The sequence below is a fragment of the Mytilus californianus genome, unplaced genomic scaffold, assembly GCF_021869535.1.
Source record: "Mytilus californianus isolate M0D057914Y unplaced genomic scaffold, xbMytCali1.0.p SCAF_9, whole genome shotgun sequence".
Taxonomy (NCBI): Eukaryota; Metazoa; Mollusca; class Bivalvia; order Mytilida; family Mytilidae; genus Mytilus; species Mytilus californianus.
Window position 1 is genome coordinate 86,516,465 of NW_026262745.1, and position 26,117 is coordinate 86,542,581.

The 26,117-nt window shown below is 32.8% G+C and overlaps 1 protein-coding gene across 1 annotated transcript; it reads left to right on the plus strand.

The window, feature by feature from the left end:
* The first annotated feature begins 7,637 nt into the window (after positions 1–7,637).
* Positions 7,638–24,311, plus strand: LOC127715381 (uncharacterized). The gene is made up of 2 exons (XM_052221418.1): positions 7,638–7,728; positions 22,706–24,311. Exon 2 carries the CDS (start codon positions 22,730–22,732, stop codon positions 24,248–24,250), a length of 1,521 nt encoding a protein of 506 aa, XP_052077378.1. The 5' UTR covers positions 7,638–7,728; positions 22,706–22,729; the 3' UTR covers positions 24,251–24,311.
* Positions 24,312–26,117: the final 1,806 nt, after the last annotated feature.

Sequence of the window (26,117 nt, forward strand, 5' to 3'; positions counted from 1 at the left end):
AATTTAAATCCTGGCTGATTAATTTTTTGCTCCGACGCGGTTGACATTTTACAAAGTCTGAGAAGCAGCTGCATGCTTTTGAATATTTCGCATTTGTCATTTCGGGGACTTTTATAGCTGTCCATGCGGTCTGGGTTTTGCTCACTGCTGAAGGCCGTACGGTGACCTATAGTTGTTTACTTCTATGTCATTTGGTCTCTGGTGGAGAGTTGTCTACTTGGCAATCATACCACATCTTATTATTTACTCGCCTATTTTATGTAGGCTTGCACGCGCCGAAGAAAGTCCTGCGATAAAATTCTAAGTTTTTCCTAATATACTTCACTATAATGCCGTCATAATCAAAACTTCGACCCTTGCACGTGAAAAGTGGTTTTTTATTTGAACTAAAAATCAGCGAATTTCATGCTGTTCAGTTGTGTGTTTTTGGGTTTGCCGTTTTATTGAAGTGTAACTTGCATCTTCTTTTATTCATATTTTATGTTTTATATGTCAAAAAGTTGTTACCTATTTACTAAACATTGAACATATTATCTCATTTTATAGCTGATGTTTATCATTTTAAAAAATCTATTTCACGGCACCTCCTTTTCTTACAGAAAAATTGCAACACAAAACAATGCAAAAGGCAAAAGTAAAACAAAAACACAAAAAAAATGTTTTCCACACATAATACGAAGCACAACAAGCTACTTCTCTCAGAGGTTAGCATACGATGTAAAGGGGTTGAAACCCTTATATAGTATACAATTTGCAAAATTTCCGCAGAGAAGGTATTGGCAAAAATCTGGATCGTTTATATACGTATTATATACGTTTGCAGGGTTTTTGGCATTTTTCGTATTTTTATACGACCGCAAAAAATTTTTGCGGTCGTATATTGGTATGACGTTGGCGTCGTCGTCGTCGTCGTCGTCGTCGTCGTCTGGCGTCGTCCGGCGTCGTCCGAAGACACATTAGTTTTCGCACTCTAACTTTAGTTTAAGTGAATGGATCTCTATGAAATTTTACCATAAGGTTCAATACCACAAAAGGAAGGTTGGGATTGATTTTGGGGGTTATGGTACCAACAGTTAAGGAATTAGGGGCCAAAAAGGGGCCAAAAATAAGCATTTTTGTAACTTCCAGACATAACTTGTGTTTTAGTGTATGGATCTCTCTGACATTGAACCACAAGGTTCCATATCACACAGGGAATGCTGGGATTGATTTTGGGGGTAATTGCCTCAAAATATTAGGAATTAGGGGCCAAAAAGGGGCCAAAATAAGCATTTTTCTAGTTTCCAGACAATAACTTGTGTTCAAGTGTATGGATCTCTCTGAAATTGTACTGCAAGGTAACATACCACAAAGGGAAGGCTGGGATTGAGTTTGGGGGTGATGAATCATAAGGGGGTTCAAAAAATTTTTTTCTTTTTTTTTTCTTTTAAAATTTTCCATTTTAAGTTGGTTATTTCTGTTTTATATTTAAAAGCAAATAATAATGATATGATAGGAGATACACACCAAACAGGATGTGTAAATTATTATATAATAAGTATTGTGCAATAGCAAGAAATTTTCAATTGCACAGTATTGCACAATAGCAAGAAATCTTCAATTGCACAGTATTGCGCAATAGCAAGAAATCTTCAGTTGCACAGTATTGTGCAATAGCAAGAAATATCCAATAGCACAATATTGCGCAATAGCAAGAAATTGTCAATTGTACAGTATTGCGCAATAGCAAGAAATATTCAATTGCACAGTATTGTGCAAAAGAAGATACTTCGTATAAATTGCTTATTTCTTGACCAATTTCAATGGGGTTTATTCTTGAATTCTTGGGGTTCTTTAATATGCTGATTCTAACCATGTATTAAGTTTTTGGATTTTGGGCCCCGTTTATAAATTGGTCCACATTGAGGTCCAAAGGGTCCAAAACTAAACTTTGTTTGATTTCATCAAAAATTGAATTATTGGGGTTCTTTGATATGCCGAATCTAACCGTGTATTTAGATTCTTAATTTTTGGTTCCGTTTTCAAATTGGTCTACATTAAGGTCCAAAGGGTCCAAAATTAAACTTAGTTTGATTTTAACAAAAATTGAATTCTTAGGGTTCTTTGATATGCTGAATCTAAACATGTATTTAGATTTTTGATTATGGGCCCAGTTTTCAAGTTGGTCCAAATCGGGGTCCAAAATTAAACTTTGTTTGATTTCAACAAAAATTGAATGTATGGGGTTCTTTGATATGCTGAATCTAACCATGTATTTAGATTTTTGATTTTTGGGCCCCATTATCAACTTTGTCCACATTGAGGTCAAAAGGGCCCAAAATTAAACTTTGTTTGATTTCATCAAAAATTGAATTCTTGGGGTTCTTTGATATGCTGAATCTAACCATGTATTTAGATTTTGGATATTGGACCATAATAGGTGAATGTCCAATTTAAAATTTTTAAGTTCTTAGACCACATTCATTCTGTGTCAGAAACCTATGCTGTGTCAAATATTTAATCACAATCCAAATTCAGAGCTGTATCAAGCTTGAATGTTGTGTCCATACTTGCCCCAACTGTTCAGGGTTCGACCTCTGCGGTCGTATCAAGCTGCGCCCTGCGGAGCATTTTATTTGAAGTTGTGATATGCACAGATTAAAATTAAATAGTTCCAAAAAGTTTTAAACAACGACTCAATCATAAAATGAGTCTTTATCATGGTTTTTTCCTGATAACAAGCACATATTTTGCAAACTTTGAAATATTTGCGTATTATCATACCTTTTTCGTGAAATAATTTTTACATATAAGTTTGCATTACAGAATTTCTTTAGTTTAAGCATATTTTATTTGTTCAAGTACAAATTGGATAAGACACAAGTCAAACAGACTTATGAAGTCTTCTCCATTTAACATTTATAGCAATATAATACAAAATATATGTATGAGCACGCATGTATAGAATGGTATACCTATTTAATATATATATATATAGATTTATGTCAAAAGACAGAAAAGTGAAGACAGAAAGAAAACAATAATGCAGAAAAAATAAATATATAAAAATAAATAAATGAATATTTAGAAAACAAAAACAAAAAATAAAATACAATTTAAACAAACAAAAAAAAAAAAAAAAAAGGAAGACTTTTACTTAGATGATGATGTGTGTGCGATTATGGTTTGCTATCTAGACAATTAGAAATCTTTCCGAACTTTTAATAAACTCGAAGACATTTTTGAAAATGGTTTGGTTTTGCTCTAGAGAAAGAAGATAACTAACCGAGGTTAGTTGTTCTATGTTAATTTTACAATCTTTTGGAAGCCAGCGCAGACTTTCAGACATTTTATTTCGTATGTCTGAATATAATATACATTTAAAAAAGAAATGATAGGAATCTTCACGATTAACACCACAGCGGCAAGAAGGGTCAGAAATAATATTGACCCTATATAGATCATAGTTTAAGGATGATGCAAAACATCGAAGTTGGGTTAGAATAATATTCAGTTTTCAAACTCCAAACTCATATTGCTTCGGTACAAATATGTAATTCTGAGGGTAAAGTTTTTTTAGTTCAGTTTTAAATTTATTTATTGATTCCGCATCACGAGTTGAATCATCAAGATTATTCCAAAGACGTATGATTGATGGAATAAATGAATCATTTGTCAATGCTAGTCTGCAGAATGGAATAATGATGTCATTTCCACTGCGTAGAGGATAGACCGTCATACTTTGGATTTTTGGGGGAATTAAATTTGTCAAATATTCTGGAACATTATTTTTTTGAATATTATAAAACATTTGAATTTTTCTTCTCTCTCTTCTTTCAGCTAATGTTTCCCATCCAAGTTCTTCATAAATAACCCTTGAGCTTGTGAATATAGGTAACCCAGAATTTGTTATCCAACCGCAGTCTTCTAAGTACAGTCTAGGTCTGTTGGGAACTTAGCCCTCGTTGGGACTGAGTGAAACCCGAACGTATATTGAGGCGACGGGATTAAATCTGCGATGCAACTATTCCTTTATCTCTCGCAGTAAAGTTGTCATATATAAGGGGGGTGGTTAAAAATTAAATATTTTTATCAGTTTAAGCCCGTTGCATTTCATTTTCTTAAACGTGTGTGTGTTGTCATATATCGTAATATTTCCCCCCTTTATTTTGAAAATTGAGTGTTAATAGCAGATCTTTAATTGTTATTGTTGAATTTATATATGTATATATCTTTCATAGAATCGAGACAATTAAGAGCGAGACATATTGTGTATGGGTGGTCATCTGTCTATTTGTCGAAGACTGCATGTATGCATCAAGATGTTTTTTTTTTATTTCTGTCGTCGGGCTGCTGTTCCATTGACGTATAATCCCCATCTGATTCTCCTTCTATTTCACACTTAATTTTCCGTGTACACTGATGGCTGAAAAAAAATCTGATAGCACTTATAAGATATATTGTTAGGACACCTGTCGTTTGTTGAAGACTACACATCTCCCTTTAGATATCTTTCGGTTTATTTCTGTAGTCGGGTTGCTGTCTCATTAACGTATACCTCAGATCTCCTTTTATTCGTGCATCGTGCTTTGTTTTGTTTACTATAGTTTATTAAAGAATGATATGATTTTCTACACTCTAATATCGGTTGCTGTACTTCAGAAAAAATGTCATACAGCAACGCCACAAACAGTACAAGAGGGTCTGGATGGGGTACTTCAATACTGCTTTCTTTATTTTTTTAAGCCATTTTTCTCTATTCATTATAAATTTTGCCTGTTATTCTCTATTTTTTATATTTTAGCACCCCATTATTCTTTATTCTTTATTTTTGTCCTATTTTTCTCTATTCTATTTTTTGCCCTTTATTCTGCACGTTTGTCCATTATTCTCTTTTTTGTAAATCATATCCGGACCTTCATATCTTTGTGCAATGCAATGCAAAGACTAAAAAAACATAATCTTGTCATACCGTCAAAGAATTTTTATGAAACAATGGCGGACGCTTTTTATGATTAAGAGATATATAGTTATAAAAATAAGAAGATGTGGTATGATTGCCAATGAGACAACTCTCCACCAGAGACCAACTGACATAGAAGTTACCAGCTATAGGTCACCTTATGGCCTTCAACAATGAACAAAACCCATACCGCATAGTCAACACGGCCCCGAAATGACAAATGTAAAACAATTCAAACGAGAACACTAACGGCCTGATTTATGTACAAAACAATAAACGAAAAACAGATATGACATACAGCAACAAACGACAAGCATTGAATTACAGGTCTTGACTTGGGACAGGCACATACAGAATGTGGCGGGGTTAAACATGTTAGCGGACGCCCAACCTGGGACAGTAGTGTAACAGCACAGCATATGAACAAACTATAAAAATCAGTTGAAAAGGGCTTAACAAATCAGATCGACGCAAAGCAGAAAAACAAGTAACAAAAACACAGACCGGACGTGGCAGGGTATTTATACCCCCCCCCCCCCCCCCAACAAAAACAAAAACAAAAACAAAAACAAAAACAAAAACAAAAACAAAAACAAAAACAAAAACAAAAACAAAAACAAAACAAAAACAAAACAAAAAAGACACTTAGTATACAGTGAGAGTATTCGTAATTACTGACAGCTAGTTTAAAGCCATTAACCACTAATTGAAAAAATCATGTTTCTAAGACTAAAGTATCAATCAGTACACATCCAACACCCAATGGATTTAGTATGAAGACGTCATTGACAGTCAGAAAAGAATATTACTGGCCTTGTCTGCATGCATAAATCAAAATTTATATTTTTTTTTGCATTTTTCTGATAAGTGGACTTAATTTGTTTTTGCATTTAACAATTAAATACACGGTCTGGGATTACATTTTTATAGATATAACTAACGTTGTTAAACCTTCATGGAATGTTTTGAAACTAAGAAATAATTAAACTTTTTCAAGTTCAAGTAATTGCATCATAAATGGAATTAGTTTTTGTCAATCAACATTGCACTTTTACGCTGACAGCAGCAATCTCAGGCGATACACAGGGTTCCGCGGAATTTATTACGAATTTTATGTTTTATCGATCGTACTTTTGGCCAACGGTGATCTCTCACGGTTAGTTTTCAAGTTAGCCATGACTTAGTCTTTATGCTTCCAGTAGGCCTATCGTTTCTTCTTCTCCGGAATACGGGAGTAGACTCCTAGGTAGGAGTGTAAAACTTCCCGGAACTTGTGTGCTATGTTCATATGGACTTAATTAAAATTAATATAAACAATAAAGAAAAATATTATAGTCTATAGAATAACATATCTACATTATGTACAGTGGCTTTAGTAGTTTAATAAGTTGGTGTGGGTCCTTCAAATGTTAGTCTTAAAGAGTATATATGCCACTTTTGAAGGATTCCAGGGTGTCAGACATACTATTGCTTCAGATAGTGAATTCCAGTCAGAGATTGTGTTCGGATAAAAAGAATATTTATAGAAGTCTTTATAAGTTGCTATTTGCCGAAATTTATGTTGCCCCCTAGTACGTCTATCAGATTTTGTTAAATTGTCCTTTGGAACTTCTATTAACCCCCGATTGATTTTATATAGCAATGTTAATCACTAGATAAATCTTTTTGAAGTAATTGTGCATCAGAATTATTATTTACATTTCTATACAATAAGCAGTCATCTGCATTACAAGTTAAAATTACATGTTCTGGTAAGTCATTAATAAATAGTAAAACTAATGTTGGGCCTAATACTGTTCCCTGAGGAACACCAGAGTCAACAGCTAATTTAGAAGATTAAACACAATTTAAAAGTATACCTGTTGTTGCCTGTCAGCTAAAAAATCTGTTATCCAATTTAAGTTTTGATTTCTAATATCGTAAAAATCTAAGTTTTGAGCTAATCTTTGATGGGGGACTTTATCAAATGCTTTAGAAAAACCTAAAAGTATAACATCTATTTGATTGCCATTTGCCAATGATTTTGCTAGATCTTGTATACTGATAATGAGTTGGGTCTCGCAAGACCTTTACTCCTAAACCCATGTTGACTGTCATTTAATATATTATTATTTGTAAGATGTTTTCGGATGTTGCTTGTCAAAATATGTTTCAAAATTTTACAACATATTCTAGTTAATGAAACTGGTCTATAATTAATAGCGTTATGCTTGTCACCTTTTTTTATATATGGGCACAACATTAGCCTGCTTCCAATCAGTTGTGATTTTACCAGAATCCATTGATTTTTGGAAAAAGTATGTCAAAAATGGGGACAATTCTTCTGAAAAATTATGTAAAGTGGCTTTATGGGGATTTACGTTTCAAAGTAACTTTAATAAACCGTTATTGTTAATATATATGTCTGGCATGGTTGGATGGGGACTTCTACCTTTATTTGGCGTGGAGGATGTATCTTCGGTAGTGAAAGCAATTTTAAATTGTTCATTAAGGATTTTCATCACATGATTTTGACTGTGCTCTTGGTATCTTCTTACTTGTTTGAAGGTAAACTAATAATAATACTAATTACTTCATTGTCAAATTAATATATAGTTGTTAATGACAAAAAATAACACTGCGACAAAATTCAGTCGTATCCGGAAAATTATATCACGGTTTTTCGGTTATGTATTTGTGTTTTTTAGTGAATATCTAATTTCCGGTTATTTACAAATGCAGACAATGTTCACATTTTTTTCGCAAACATCTAAAAATCAGCTCTCATTACTATGATTCCATAGAAGGTAAAGAAAAAAAACCCCACATATTTGATAAAGCCATCCCATAATGTTACTATAAGTATACACATTATATGAAATATCATAATTGATGAGAAATCAAAGACAAAGTAAAATTGAGAATGGAAATGGGGAATGTGTCAAAGAGACAACAACCCGACCATAGAACAGACAACAGCAGAAGGTCACCAACAGTTCTTCAATGCAGCGAGAAATTCCCGCACCCGGAGGCGTCCTTCAGCTGGCCCCTAATCAAATATATATACTAGTTCAGTGATAATGAACGCCATACTAAACTCCAAATTGTACACAAGAAACTAAAATTAAAAATAATACAAGACTAACAAAGGCTAGAGGCTCCTGACTTGGGACAGGCGCAAAAATGCGGCGGGGTTAAACATGTTTATGAGATCGCAACCCTCCCCCTATACCTCTGTCAACCATGTACGTGTGTACATCATGCATACATGTATCTTCTACATTTATTATGCATTATTAATCAGCTCACCAATAAACCTTCACGCTGATGCTATGTAATCAAATGCAATTGCTCTTAAAGGTGTAAACGGATTTAAGGTAGATGGGGTGTCTAAATTATGATCCATAGAATTTTTTAATAATTTGCCAAAATGTAGTTTATATCATGCTTTTTAAAAAAAAATAATAAAAACAATGGGTCACGGGGCTTATTTTCACGCTACAGGTTGTGCAAAATTGACAGATTTTGTATAGATTATGCATGAAAAACCCAATTTTCTGCCATAAAATGAAAACTACACCATAGAATTTTGAGATAAAATATGAGAAGATAGCTCTAAGAGTATGCTTTCAGATAAGAAAAAGAAAAAATGGGGTCACGGGACCCGTTTTCCTGCTACATAATAAAATAGGTAAATTCCTAACACTTCTATTGTAAAAGTAACTTTATCTGAATTATCTGCCCTTACATTTGAGTTGCCTCCCCTTATGTGGCAAAGTTGGAAAAAAATAGAATCAAACAAAAGTATTCTGTTTTTTTGTAAAATACAACCATAAATATGATAAAATATGTCATTTTCTCTATTCAAATGAAAATTCTTACACATGAATTACCTACTACTCTCAATATTTGCACCTTTTATGAAAGATCTAGTCCGATTGTTTTCTGGTATTTCAAAATCCAAGATGGAGGAAGACACCCTATCTACCTTAAATACATCTACATATCAATAACATATAGTCTTCATTAAAACAAACTTTATAAATTTTGTCTGTTAATCTCTATTCTTTATGTTTTAGGACCCCATTATTCTCTATTCTTTATTTTTTTTTACCTATTTTTCTCTATTCTGAATTTTTTTTGGGCCCTTCTGCACATTTTGCCCATTATTCTCTATTCTGTAAACTCCATCCACATTTGGTCCACCTACATGTATTTATCTTTGTTGAAACATTTCAACAATTTTAAAACAATCATTAACAGTTAAAACAATATATTTAGAAGCCAAGCTGCAAAACAAATTCCTTTCAAGTTTTACAATTTGTACGTCATTGTTTTTACTCATTTCAAGCTGACTTGTTTATTTATAATAATGTTATTTTCATTGTTAATCCACTATAGACAATTAATTCAACAATCAGTGAGACATCATAATTATACCTTATCAGCATCCTATTTTTCATGAATTTTGAGAAATATATATATTTTCTTTAATATTTACCATATAAATATCTGAATAAGTTTATAAAACCTTAATTAATACCATTAATATTGATATATTTTTCTTTTATAAAAGTAGCATGAATGGACTCTATGGGCGAACAAACCCAGGGCGAATATGTACATGTAATTAGGGCTAACGGACTCAGGCAGTCAGGGGTACTACTTGTACAAGTAATTTTTATTTACTTGAAGAAATAAATATTAATATACTCATATAAGTAAATTTGTTAGATACTTATACAAGTGTATTTTATTTACTTGTATAGGTAAATTATTTTATTGGCTTAGTTATGTCCCTTAGACATTCAGATTTTTTTACTTATACAAGTTAAAAAATACTATCTTCTTTTCTTGAATTTCTCAGGACTTCTTTCCTCTAACATATGTCTAATAGAATTTTTAATTGTCTGTCCTTTGCAGATGTCTTTACTAATCATTTAAGTGTAATTTCATGGACAATGAAAATCTCTTTTGTCTGTTATCTTCAGAACACTGCTCATTTACAAGCCCCCAAGGGGCAATTTTTGAAGTCCTTGCACAATTACTTAAGATCTTTGTGCAATTAGTTTCTTTGTTGAATTAATGAGATGAAACATTGAACTCTAATCCAAAATTATGAGCTAACCTTAGAAAAATTGTTAAAGACATGTTTTTACATCTCAAAACTTGAGAATTTTAGGGATTGTAAAAAAAAAATACTTATACAAGTAAATTTTTGAGAAAATTAAGGGGAGATTATTCAAACATTATCATGATTATAAGAAAAAATGAGCATAACAAAATTAACTTATACATTGTATAAGTATATTATTATTTACTTCTTCAAGTAAATAAAGATTACTTGTACAAGTAGTACCCCTGACTGTCAGGGTGAACATGAAGTTAGGGCGAACAGACCCGATACCTGTTTACAGAACCATAGGAATTACTATTCACACATAATTCTAATTTTCACAGAGTGAGACAAGTCAAACAATTGTGTATCCCGTTCCTGTTTCCTGCCATGCATGTACAAATGTATTAAGACCTCAAAAAATATATAGTTTTGCAGAGCTCCAGATAAGAATTCACAAATTGGGGTTTTTACCCACCATTTTTTTATGTAATTGGGTGATAAAGTTTTTAAATTGCATTATCAATTCCAATTCACCCCTCAAGCAAATATCAAATTGGGTTTTTCACCACCAAGCTCCTTAATGTATTGGGTTTTTTCATCAACACAATATTGAACGTTTAGGCATGTTATAATCCCCATGCAGATGTTTTTCCATCTTTAATGTGTTTCTTTCTTTGTATATATGCTAACTGTTTTATTTGGTTTATTCACTGACGAGCAATTGTACGTTTAATTTGTGTCCGATTTTAAACGTTCTGCCAGTTTCGTATTTTCTCACAACTTATATAAACTGCAGCTGGTGTCACTAGTTGGACAGTTACTAATTATCTTTCTAGATCCCATATGATCACCCTACAGTTTAGTTGGGGTAGGCGTGGCTAAGTCACGGTTTAGATTTTTATGTAATTTTATATGTGAAATTTAGGTGCTGTAAGAAAGTTTTGCCAGTCCTTTCACCTATTTGCCAGATCTACTTTTTAATAAAAATAATAAGTAGTTCCCAGATTTAAGATAAACCCCAAAACCTTGACCAGGTTTATAGGTTTAATGACGGAGACCACATTCAACTTAAATTTACAGAGTTAAATTTACAAATAATTCTGCAACATCAAATAAATAAATGACAATGTTAAACTGCACTTGCCAATAAGACGGCATACTGTAAAACATGGTATGGTATGATGGTATGGTATGTGTTATGGTATGGTGGTATGGTACGAATACCACCATACCATGGTATGCATGAATGGTACCATGGTATGGTATGATGGTATGGTACAAATTTCTATACCATGGAATAATTTGATGGTATGGTTTTTTGAAGTAGGAAATTATGAAAAGTTAATTAAGGTAATTTGAAACATGACTTTTTTAATTTGCTGACATTATGTATCTGGTTTATTTTTGAAAAGAAAATATTACTATAAAAAGAAAGTGGGTGTAGATAAAACAAATAGACTTTTACTTACATAAAGTTGTGAACAGAAAACAAGAGAAAACTCAATTTATACATCTCAGATAACCATTAAGATAAGATAAGATAAATAGTATGTCCCGGCCTGACACAAATTGAAAATTTCTGTCAATTATTCTTTGAAATTTTGGGCAGTACTGCATATCTTATGATTATAATCTAGATAATGTAGTTAAAGTTTTATTGCTTAACCTTCTGTCAATGACCAACTTTTATATTGTTTTGAAATATGACACTTTCAACAGTTGCATATTCTGTCTACATGCATGCCCAAGAAATCCCATTTAAAAAATGTAAATAAAAAGTGAATGCATCTCCTGTATCAATTAGAAAACACCATACTTTCAAATCAAACTGTCACTCATATAATACAATGTTAGTTGATAGATACCACATGTTTTTATATGTGGAAATTGTTGCATGAAGGAATAGTTAATACACAATATTAATCAAGGAATGTGTCTTCTTTTATTATGTGTGATTTTTTTTTTTAAACTTTATTAATTTTCAATTTTTAAAATTAATTGCAAAACTGGAATATTTTGTATACTATGTGTAATAATAACTACATATCCAATTATATCTTGAAACTCAGGATAAACAACAACAAAGAATATTGTAAAAAAAAAAAAATCGAACACAAAACATAAAAGGGTGTCCATTACACATGTGTCTGTGAATTTTCTACGACTCTTAAAGGTTAACAGTTTTATTTTATGCCCCCGCCGTAGCGGAGGGGGCGTTACGTTTTATCCTTGTCCGTCGGTCCGTCAGTCCGTCCCAAAGTTGGTTTCCGTTCTCTAACTTTAGTTTGCCTCAACAAATGTTATAAAACTTATACACAATGCTTATTACCACAAAATACAGTTTGAATTTTGGTGATGTCACTTTTACCGCTCTAGAGTTATGCCTGTTTACAAATGGAAAAACTGCTGAATTTTTCGTTTCTGTTCTCTCAACCAAATGTTATGAGACTTATACACAATACTTATTACCACAAAACTCAGATCAAGTACAAATTTGGGTAGCGTCACTTTTACCGTTCTTCAGTTATGTGGCTTTATAACTTTATATAATATACAAGCGGAGGCATCATCTGTGTCCCATGGACACATTCCCCATTTATTTTTTTTGGTAATCTGTTTGATAAGTAATAATATCTGTGATCTTATCAGCATGGTAAGCTCTTCCTAAACATTTCATAATTGAGAGAACATATGCAATTTCCACCTCTAAATGTGGTTCTTGGGAAAGATATAGGACTGTATAAATGATTCTTTGCTTATGGAACTATAACATCAAATATGCTATTATAAGCGGAGGTATGCTGTTTTAAAAAAACGAAATTCATTTTTGTCTCGCCATATAACGTTAGTTATAGTGATCCTAATATTGTATTGGCTAGAGCATTCTCTTTTATTACATGTCAAGGCTATATTGAATTCAACTTGTCTGTTTGTCAGTCTATTCGTCCATGTTTCCCCTAAACTTTTCTCATATGCTTCTAAACTGAATAACTTATATTTCAGTTTTGTGAGTAACTTATCAATCTATTAAAGTGTTCATGTTAATAGGCAAACTGAAAACTCCCAAAAGGAAAAAAAGGAAAGAAACCAATAATTATGGCCTTGGTAACAAATTTCTAGACCCTGTCTTCTGGTCAAATAAATTAATGAGTTATGCCCCTTGGAAATAGAAATTATAATGGTAATCAAATTGCATTTTCTCTGAAGCCTTCATTTCTCTTAAGATATTAATAAAAAGTTTTATAGAACAAAAAAAGTGCTTTTTTAATTATTGCCCTTGTACTTTGGATAGATAAAATATGTGCAATGCGGGGTACATTGGACCTCTGTTCTTTTATTAAATGTGATTTCTTGGGCATACATGTAGACAGAATATGCAACCGTTGAAAGTGTCATATTTCAAAACAATATAAAAGTTGGTCATTGACAGAAGGTTAAGCAATAAAACTTTTACATTATCTAGATTATGATCATAAGATATGCAGCACTTCCCAAAATTTCAAAGAATAATTGACAGAAATTTTCAATGTGTCAGGCCGGGACATACTATTTATCTTATCTTAACTTTATGGTTATCTGAGATGTTTCAATTGAGTTCTCTTATTTTCTGTTCGCAACTTTACGTAAGTGATCTGTTTTGTCTACATCCACTTTCTTTTTATAGTAATATTTTCTTTTCAAAAATATACCAGATACATAATGTTAGCAAATTAAAAAAATCATGTTTCAAATTACCTTAATTAACTTTTCATAATTTCCTACTTCAAAAAACCATACCATACTTCATACCATCAAATTATACCATGGTATAGTAATTTGTACCATACCGTCATACCATACCATGGTACCATTCATGCATACCATGGTATGGTGGTATTCGTACCATACCACCATACCATAACACATACCATACCATGTTTTACAGTATGCCCAATAAGACAACTATCATAAGCATACAGAACAATAAGACCAAAACAAAGAAAGTGTAAAGTGTAAAGATGCATTGACGTAAAAAACGGATATGTGTATTCACTCATCAACTTAGTCCGAGATTACTCTGACGTCCAACGGCTGTTTTGCCAGACAAGCTGGGCCGTGGGACGTCAGAGCTCGTCCCATATCAAAAATTGGATATTTGCCCGTCCAAAATAGATGCGCTGCTTCGTCGCTTCTGGTGCCAACGGACGGCCTTGGAATTATATAAATCGGGTATCAATTTGTTCATTTTTCATTTATCTCTGCATTTATGTAAGTTTCACCTGCCTGCCACCCTTTATTTTCTCATATTTAGACAGTTTTCACAGTGACCCATCGATTCAGACATTTTCCTTTTATTTTCAAATGAACGTCAAGTTACGAGAGATTTTGCGACCTCGAGACTCAAATATGCAAATATTTATACTTTTTTCACCTCCTTCATAGGAGATCGATATTTAACATTTAGTAGCCAACCACGATTTTTCACCTCCTTTACAGGAGATCGGTATTAAGCATTTAGTGCCAACCATGATAACATTCGGTAGTTCTCGGATATTTACATTGCTTGCATCGTAAATGAGCGAGGTGTTAGATTATATATTCATATTGACCTAGGGTCATATGCATACATCATTTCCCATAGTCCATTGTGCCTTACTTTTTTCTCGTGATCACATGACAATCTTTCAAAATGAAAGTCAAAATGCCAGAATCGGTGGGTCACTGTGAAAACTGTCTAAATATGAGAAAATAAAGGGTGGCAGGTAGGTGAAACTTACATAAATGAAGAGATAAATGAAAAATGAACAAATTGATACCCGATTTATATAATTCCAAGGCCGTCCGTTGGCACCAGAAGCGACGAAGCAGCGCATCTATTTTGGACGGGCAAATATCCACTTTTTGATATGGGACGAGCTCTGACGTCCCACGGCCCCAGCTTGTCTGGCAAAACTGCCGTTGGACGTCAGAGTAATCTCGGACTATCATCAACTATAATGAAAAAATAATATATAAACTAAGATTATACTTGAATGTTTTTGTTTAATTTAATCAAGGATTTGTATAGTGACTATACAAATCCTTGATTTAATTTACATAAATCTGGGTTGAGTTGTCCCAGCTGATTAGAACTTTTGGTTTCTGATGCTTTCCAACTACATATATCATGTCATAATTGATTTGGCCTTTCACTTTTTCCAACTGATTTCGTTCTTGACAAAACCCCGTGTTTATCGTTCTAGCAATGTTCTCGTTAAGGTACGCAAACGGGTCTTGTTATCATCATAATAACTTTCCCTAAAGTATCAAAAAGAAGCTGAAAACATTATGTTATGATAAGTTCCGAGCAATTCGAAAAAAATATGACAACAAGACGAACGCTAATTGGATAAACGCCGAGAAGATTGAAATGTTTTCATAAACACGTGTACCTTTTGAGCAACGGAAAATTCCAACAGGGACCCATTTCGGCTACTTGATGCAGAGCTCTATTTTTAGAACGAAAGGACATTTCCAATTATAAATATTATAAAAATAGATTTACGCGACGACTGTAATCAGATAAGGGTAAATAACGCAAACGATAGCGAATAAAAGCGTTAAGAACTCATGGTTTTGGCATATAATTGGGTTTTCCTTTGAATGAATTGGGTTTTTGAACCCTGCAATGGGCAATTGCATTGGGTTTTTAATTATTTGTATTGCGTGATCACGCAAATACGCAGCTTATCTGGAGCTCTGGTTTTGTTTCCTGTGTTAGACCATGTAGACATGTACCTAACTGAAATTATTTTATGGACATTCTTGATTAAACGTCTGAAACTGTGATGGTTAAAGTTAATACATTTTTGGTTTAAGAGTACCGTTTTAGTCGAAAACATTACCCTAAATCATGTGTACATGTATATATGTTATACTCAGATCGACGTCTGGCCTCTAATCGACGTCCGTTCCTCAAATCGACGTCCAAATCTGACGTCACATTCTCAAATCAGTGTCCAATATTTTGACCCTCTAATCGACGTCCAACATGCGATGTGACGTCATGTAATACCAAAACGACGTCCGATCGATTGTAGTCTTCTCTAATTCAATTTTCAAACAGTTACAGACCTTCCATAAAGATTTTTTCAATCCGAAAAAGGTAACAAATGTATTGATATTTATTTGCATAAGGTCGATTTCTATCCGACGCAGCATTATTGTAATTAGATTGATCTTTATTTATATCACCTGTACCGTTTTGTCTTTATGTAAAGAAACTAATTGTCTTTATACATGACGAATCATGACCTAGTAGACGCATGAGAAGGAACAACACAGTCAGTTAGATCTCTTCCCATAGAATCAACTAAAAACAAAATAAAAGGACTAACATCGATAAATGACAACAAAACAAGGTCAACCACCAACATCTTATTACATATACATGCATACTAATATTTATCTTGATAGAAGTTAGTCCAATCGATCTACGTTGTCGTATGTCATTCATACTCATATTAATAAATGACATGTGAGTATACGTCAATGAGAAAACAACCAAACGACAAAGAAAACCAAACAACGTTTAGAGGGCAACATTCAGTCTTCAACAATAGACAAAATAAAGAAGTACAGCCAATTGTTTTGAGAGTATTATAATTCGTACTCTGTAAGGTATTTTTCAACAAATTTCTGAGTTTTACAACTGGACTGAAACATATACAAAACAAATGGGCATTATGTTTTATGTTGTGCTGTTACACCACTGTTCCAGGTTGGGGAGGGTTAAGCGCCCCCAAACATGTTTAACAACGCCAATGCAGTAGGCTGTAGTTCAGTGGTTGTCGTTGGTTTATGTCTATCATATTAGTTTTTCGGAATTGTTTTGTTATAAATAAGGCCGTTATTTTTCTACTTTGAATTGTTTTACATTTTTCATGTCAGGGCCTCTTAAAGCCATTTAATAAAGTTATGACGTAACTGCGGCAAGTCCATAAAACGGACGTCGATTAGAGAAGCCAAAAATTGGACGTTGATTTGAGAACAACAAAAAAGACGTCCATTAGAGGGGCCTAAAATTGGCCGTCGATTTGTAATCTTATTTTATTGTGACGTCAGATTTGGACGTTGATTTGAGGAACGGACGTCGATTAGAGACCGGACGTTGATCTGAGTCTTGTAAACATATATATAAAAATAAAAAGATGTGGTATGATTGCTAATGAGGCAACTCTCCACCAGAGACCAACTGACGTAAAAATCAACAACTATAGGTCACAATACTGCCTTCAAAAATGAGCAAAACCCATACTGCATAGTACTGTGGATTCATTATTATTCGTTGGATACCAATTTTCGTGGATTTCATGAGTACAGGTGAACCACGAATTTAAATGTTCAACGAACAACACATTTTCTTTAGGCTTGTATGAAGACTTCGGCTAAACAACGAAATTAAATATCCACGAACATGTAAGTTTTCCATAATCCACGAAAATTGGTACCCACGAAAATAAATGAATCCACAGTATGCTATTAAAGGTCCCAAAATCACAAATGTAAATCAATTCAAACATTTCAATTATAGACCATTGTAGACTGTTTATTTAAAAATAAAATAATTTTACCCACATACCTAGCTACATGTACACTATTATTTCACCCAGGAGACAGGAAACAGGTTTATTTTCTTTGGCCTAAAAAATTGGGTCGATTGATCACAATTTTTTCTTTGTTATTTTTTTCCAATGTCAGATCCTGATTTAAATAATGGATCAGAACTTTTATAATTTCCAATGCTATGACCAATATGTCATATTTTTCAATGTAAGGAGTAGGGGCAATATTAATAAGGGCCAAATATTAGTGCAAATTGAAAAGTTACCATATAAAAATAAGAAGATGTGGTATGATGGCCAATGGCACAACTATCCACAAGAGACCAAATGACACAGAAGTTAACAACTATAGGTCACCGTTCTGCTTTCAACAATGAGCAAAACCCATACCACACAGTCAGCTATAAATTTAGGCCCTGAAACGACAAATGTAAAACAATTCAAACGAGAAAACTAACGGCCTAATTTATGTACAAAATTATGAACGAAAAACAAATATGATACCCAGCAACAAACAACAACAACTGAATTACAGGCTCCTGACATGGGACAGGCACATACAGAATGTGGCGGGTTTACACTTGTTTGAAGGCGCCAACCCTCTCCTAACCTCGGACAGTTAGTCAGGTGTACTACTTGTACAGTTTATGTTCATTTACTTGAAGAAGTAGATAATAATATACAGTTTATATAAGTAAATTTGTTAAATTCATATTTTCTTATAAGATTTGAATAATCTCCCCTTAATTTTCTCAAAAAATTTACTTGTATAATTTTTTTTTACAATCCCTAAAATTCTCAAGTTTTGGAATGTAAAAACATGCTTTAAACATTTGTTTTCTGGTTAGCTTATAATTTTTGATCAGAGTTCAACGTTTCATCTCATTAATTCAACAAAAAAACTAATTGCACATAGGGGTAGGTCTTAAGTAATTGCACAAGGCATTCAAAAATTGCCCCATGGAGGATTGTAAATAAGCAGTGTTTTGAAGAGAACAGACAAATGAGATTTTCATTGTCCATGAAATTACACTTAAATGATTAGTAAAGACATCTGCAAAGGACAGACAATTAAAAATTCTATTAGAGCAAAGAAGTCCTGAGAAATTCAAGAAAAGAAGATAGTATGACGTTTTTACTTGTATAAGTAAAAAAATCTGAATGTCTAAGGGACATAACTACAGTGTAAGCCATTAAAATAATTTACCTATACAAGTAAATAAAATACACTTGTATAAGTATCTTACAAATTTACTTATATAAGTATATTAATATTTACTTCTTCAAGTAAATAAAAATAATTTGTACAAGTAGTACCCCTGACTGACAGTAGTGAAACAGTACAACATAAGAACAAACTATAAAGATCAGTTGAAAAAGGCTTAACTCATCAGATGGATACAAATAGAAATACATCTAACAGAGTGGACGTGGCAGGAAACTTATACATACCCACAACAAAAAGACACTAATATAAGTACAGATCTGAGAGTACTCACAGTTACTGACAGCTAGTTCAAAGCTAATAACAACTAATAAAAAAAATCATGCATCTAAGACTTAAAATATCAATCGGTACACATCCAACATCCAATGGATTTAGTGTACAGATGTCATTAACAGTCAGAGTAAAACATGACCTTGTGCAATACCAAGATACAGGTATCTACAGATTGTAGAGCCATGAATGTGCATATGTATATAAAAATAATAATTAGTTTGATTTTAATTTATTGATAAGAAAATCAATATTAATACAAATAAAAACAATATTTAAAGATCTAATTACAGTGTTGAATTGTTAGCCTTTTAGAATAAGTTTATTTAAAGGATCGATAAGTTTATTCGAATGGTATCTAAATTTCCGGGCTCGGTAAACAACATCTCCGTAAAAATTATGGTGTGCTATCCTGTTTGAAATAAGTTTTCTACAGGTACAACCAAACTTCAAAACCAAATCTTTATATCTACGAAAGAATTGAGCAAAGGTTTTAAGTAATTTGTGGTAACAAAATCCCTGACTTAATAATTTACCAGTAATACGTAGATTACGTTCATTGAAATCCAAAACATCACAACAGACATGGGCATAGCGAACGAGTTGTGATATATAAACACAGTAAGATGGTGCCAAAGGAACATCACCGTCCAAAAAAGGAAACTTAACAATAGGGAACGAAAAATCATCCCTTTTGTCGTAAATTTTAGTGTAGAGTTTCCCGTGTAAAACTGAAATATCTAAATCTAGGAAAGGACAGTTATTACCATACATATTCTTAATTTTCTCCTAACTACAGAATGTACACCAAGGTACAAGGTATTCAGAAAATGTTACCAAATTTTTCATTTTACAAGTTACCATGGCAACAAATCATGACAAAGTATGTGTTTTTTGTAAAATATCAAGATTTCCTTGTTTTACATCAACTTTTAAGTATAATTAGTCTGGAAAAGTATGTGCACACCCAAGAAACAACTTTAGATTTGGTGAGCTTATGTCAATAGTTCTCTTAAATTATTTTGTTGTTTCTTGGCTGCACATGATGATTCCACAATGGTAATAAAGGTGGAAATTGCATTAATTTTGCAGTTTTCCTCAATTTCATGAAAGTCATGAAAGTTTATATTATACATTTATTTCCTTTGCCTGAGGGAGATATGAAGATTTGTTCACCCAAGAAAATTCTTATTTCATGAGGGCATCGCCTGAGGGAAATAGGACTTTTCCAGGCCTAACAAATCTTCATATCTTCCTAAGCTGAGGGAAATGACCGATTTCAATTCCTATACTTTATAACAGAAAATATATATTTGCAAACTATTTTTCTTATCCACTTGTTTTATAACTAAACACAACATAAACAATGATAATCAGTACCGATCAAAAGTTAATAACTTATTCTTTGTATTTTGTTTTTAGAACTGAAATAATTTTGAACACAAAATTACTATATTACATTTTGTACTAGATATCTCTATTAAAAAAAAACGTTCAAAAGGTTATATACATTAACTGTGCGTAACGTAGCACAAGGAAGTCCCGACATTCAGAGGGGAATATGAAGTTTTGTTCAAAGTCACGTGGAATAGTCTCAACCAATCAAATGTTGGTTTTGCTATTAATATTTACATGCAGCGGAATAATATGACTTAATTATGACGTCATAACATCAATTTTAATATGACATACTTCTTTCGCTTTGTAAACAACACTGTGATAAAATTCTCGATATATCTATACTTAGTGCAGACTCAGAGTTGAACATAATAATAGCTGTTACAATATACTTTCCACGTAAATCCACATGTATTTGAACCTATACTATGTGCAAATGCTATGCCGATTTTGCTGTGTTAAAACTGCAATTGAAAAAAAACTACAGAACCTTTATTCTTATTCTGATGCATAACAAAAAGAATTAATGCATTAGAGCTTGGACAAATGTACAAAATCAAAATAAAATAAAATTCTGCGAAATTCCATTAATGTTTTAGGCGCATTAAAGTCATTTTAAAACATGACGTCATATGAATGAAAACGCCAAAACTGAAGGCTTTTCCGTTGTGTTAACCCTTCAAATTCGGGTAATATTGCATTAAAATGGAGTTTTGATGTAGGTGTTGTTTTATTTTCTATTCTATTGCATTATTCACACATTTACTGATTTCAGCAAGTCAACATGGCGACTTCTTAGTTACGAAATGTCACTTGTGGATTTGACGGTAGCTTACGAGAAAGAGATGTAAATTAAAAATGGCAAATGTTGGGGTTGACGCTCAGAATAAAATTCGAATATCACAGCCCAGGCCATGTGAAATTTCCAACAAATCTATGGCTTTCATGAATTATTTCTTAAATATCTTATGTAAATCATTTATATTTCTTGATTTCATGCATATAAGTTTCCAATCATTATGTGCAAATTTTAAATGATTTTCAAAAACTTAATTTTTTTATGCCAAAACAGGGCCTTAATGCCTAGGTCCTTCTTTAATTTAAAGGAATAGTGGCATTAAGGACTGTTTGCATAAGAAAATGAAGATTTTGACTATTTAAACTATAGAAATTTGCACATAATGTTTAAAGTTTGGAAACCATAAAGTCAAGAAATATGGATGTGCACATACATGTATATATATATATATATATACACAATTTTCCAACCAAAATATATTTAAAACTTGGTGTAAAACAAGGAAAATCAAATTATTTTACTTAATATACAAAGATTTGAATTCTAGAGTCTAAGTGTGTATTGTGATGAGTAATATGACACATGACTCTAAGCATGCTAAGGTATATAAATATGATATATTATATACAGTCATTATTGTGAACTTCAAGGTGGTTTTCAACACAGGCGTTGGGTACATGATACAGAAATTATATTAGTAATTCTTTACTTAAAAAAATATTTTTCTATGTTTATACCACATACATGTATCTATCACTATTGGGCATGTCTAACATAGTTTTGAGGGAATTTACCAACCCTTTTACAACCTCTTGTTTTATTGACCATATAATGATAAACAGTTGTTTTCCCTGAATTTCTCTGATCAAGCTGTGGACATATACAAATAATTGGCTTGGCTTGTTCAAGAGAGGAATACAGCTGCAGCCAGTAGAAAAATAAATTGAAGTTGGTGCTCCAGATATTTATTCCATAGCAACAATTTAAACCAATTTTACACAATGCTCCTATAGCCTGCTGAACTCATCGTTATTAGGAGGGAAATAACATTATGTGGAAATTTTGTTTTTATTTCAATTCAGTTTTATTGTTTCTATTTACCAGAATGTTCTCTTGTGAATTTATAATTGATAGAATGATAGATTCCTTGTCAAAACAGAAAAACATTGAAAAGATCAAGTTTTCAGTGTTTACAGGGGAGGTAATTTTTGACACTATATTTCCCACTGCTTGGAAATTTTGTATTAACTACTGTATTTTCAAGACAGGATACCTGTTTTTACTTTTTTATTTTTAGAACAATAAACTTTATGTTTCATGTTAAGATCTGCATGGTCATGGTTGTATTATAAAATGAAAAGTTGATTTTTTTTTTTTTTTTTTGCAGGAATCATAAATTGTAAAAGAAGAAATGACACTATATTGTGTGAATGATTCATTCAGCTCCAAAATTCAAGATGCTATCTTGTCTGTTTGTGCAGAAAACTACTCATCACAGGGTATAGAGGTAGATGGTATTGTGTGTGTCACTTTCAGAAACCCTGCCACCAATTGTGTTGTCAGGATACACGAAAGTCTTGGAAAAGAGCCAAATTACGTTCAGCAACCAAAAAGACAGGATTTTTACCAGGATGAAAAATTGAATAAGCAAGTGACACAGAATACAGTAAATGAAAATAGACTTGATGACCAGAATGAACATAATGAACAAATGTATTTATATGAACATGGTGAAGATAATGATCTTCAAGATTCTTCTGAGCATTTACACGATGACCATGATGACAGAATGCATTTAATAGCTAGATTCCCAAGAAGTCATGCACAATATTTTGAATCAACTCAAATTGAAAACTCAGAAAATGAAAGAGTTCAAGATATAATTTCTCAATCTTCAAATTCTGACACATTTACCCATTCGGAAAAACCTATAAGTGGCCTTGCCTGCCACACAGATAAATACAATCATACGATTAAGATTGAGAAGGAAGATTGGAATGGATCAAACAAATCTAGCATCATTAATAAGAAAAGTAATTTAGAGACGATCATTAACAGGTTCACCAATGAAAATAATGCCATAGTTAGGGATACCATGGATACAGATAAAGAACATGCTGATCAGGGACAGCATTTTGAATCTGATATTGATATGTACTTTGTTGAGCATAATAATCAGGAATCAAACATGAATTACCATGAAGATGAGTCTGAAAGTGAAAGCAGCACGGCTGCCAAATATGGTAATCCTGTTTGTATAGACCTCAGTGAAACTGATCCAGATTTAGTTGAAGTTCGGTCAGAAATAGAATCTCGTTTAAAGGCAGAAATAAACAGGACACATGGAAAATTTAAAATATATGACAATATGCAGACATCATTTGAGACAAACAGAACAAGTTCCTCCTCTTGTACCTCTCAACAGACACAACATACCTCTAATTTAGAAAATCCAAACAGAACAAACACAAAATCTCTCTCTCAAATAAAGCAATCTTTAAAGGGATGTTTTGGGAAATCAAGATATCGACATCATGGAAATAAGTCGATGCCCTTGTTGTCATTTGAACAAAAGAAAGTGTACTGTAAATTCTGTGGTGTAGGATTCACAAATTCTGGAAATAAAAATCGCCATGAGCGTTCAACATGTGGTGCTGTGAAATACAAATGTGAGTTTTGTGATTCTTTGTTCAGTCGTTCCGATAGCAGAGCAAGACACATGCTTTATTGCCATGGTCTTGCAATCAAAGACAGATTATCAAATATATCACCAAAGAAATCTGGTGGCTCACCTAAGGATATCAAATTAGGATTATCGTCTACTTTAGCTTCAGAAAATCTGCCAAATTTTAAGAATTTTTCAGATGCCGATGTTCACTTTAATTCACCAATAGATATTCAGAACTCTGAATCTTTGTTAGCAGTAGAATGATATCATTTTGTGCCAATATAGAATAGAAATTGTCATTAGAAATAAAAAACAATGTATTTTATTTGGATTTACAGTAAAACCTTGCAGTGAAGGACAATATTAAAGGAACCATCATTAATGAGTCCCCTCATGGGAGTGTCCAAGTAATCACAAATGTTTTGCCAATATACTCACATAATCATTAATTATTTTTTTTAAACAAGATAATCAAATAATCAAAAATACAGTCCTAGATTATCAAATAATCAAATAATCATGAAATATTTGGTCTGGTAATCATATAATCACTATAAAAACGGGCAAGTAATCACATAATCAAAAACCCCATGAGGAGGGTCATTAATCTTTCCTTCAAACGTTTTGATCAACATGTTCAATCACCATTGCACTGGTGCTCTGGGCCCATTGAGCTAGTTTGAGCTTTTCTTGATTCTTGGCCTCTATTGTTGGTTGTCTATCAATTAGTCAAAATATTTATAGGAAGCATATCTACAGTTCGCTATATATCAAACTTGGAAATGTACAATCATCATTGAGACGTCTGTTTCAAAAATCTTTAAAAGATGTCTGCCAAATTAACATGATTAACATCATGAACATGGCTCTTGTAACTAAAATAGGACAGAGGGAAAGGAAATTTGTACAAAATTCTATTAAAAAGATACTCTCATGAGCCTGAATCGATCATCTGGCATGAATATGCATCGTCAAAACTATAAGCAAAAGTAGATACTAAGTAAGAATATTACCAGGTTTGATCCAGATCCTATTGGAGAACATTTAATACAATGTAACAGGCTAAAAATTGTGGTGAAATAAGCCTGGGCAATAATCCATCTATCGATTTTCTTGTAGATCATGTCTCTCTTCTAATTTTTCCAAGTTTGAATACCCTCTTTTATATAGTTTTAAAAGTAATTGTAAAAATTGGCAATTTAAGAAGCTAGTTAACAATTTCGCATGCCTGCATGAAAAAACAGATATTGTGTAAAATTTTGGAAATTTTTTTGAAATGAGGAATAAACCTCACTCATCATTCTCATGCAAAGCTCTGATGCCCGGCTTTGGCTATACTTGTTGTCGTTTGTGGTTTATAAGCTCTTCATTTTTAATAAGTTTTAGATTTTCAAATAATATTTCCTCGAGCATCACTGATTGATTGATTGATTGGTGTTTAACGCTACATCCAGCACTGTTGTCCTATTTCGTGGAGGAAAACGTAGTTAGATATAAGAAGATGTGGTATGAGTGCCAATGAGACAACTCTCCATCCAAGTCAAAATTTATAAAAGTAAACCATTATAGGTCAAAGTACGGTCTTCAACAGGGAGCCTTGGCTCACACCGCACAACAAGCTATAAAGGGCCCCAAAAATTACTAGTGTAAAACCATTCAAACGGGAAAACCAACGGTCTAATCTATATAAAAAACGAGAAACGAGAAACACTTATGAACCACATCAACAAACAACTACTGAACATCAGATTCCTGACTTAGGACAGGTGCAAACAATTGCAGCGGGTTTAAACGTTTTAATGGTACCAAACCTTCACCCTTATCTGAAACAATACCGTAGTGCCCGGAAAGAAACGGCATGTAAACTGACAATCCTAGTCAATTAAGATTTGAATCGAGCCCACCTCTTACGTGCGGAATTTGAAAACACAACCTCAGTGTTGACAGGCTGGGTATACAGTAGTTGGAACACTTACACCACTCGGCCAATGAGGCCCCAAACATCATTGAAGAGAGGTTTGTCGAAATGCGCTTCTGGTGCAGAAAAATTTGTATACCGTGAATGTTATTCGGTCATACTGACTTATTTATAAATCGTGTGCTGTATAGCAAATACCAACTGACCTCAATT

What these genes read in the sequence shown, in the direction of transcription:
- LOC127715381 (XM_052221418.1), top strand. Translation starts at nt 22,730, where the DNA reads ATGACACTATATTGTGTGAATGATTCATTCAGCTCCAAAATTCAAGAT.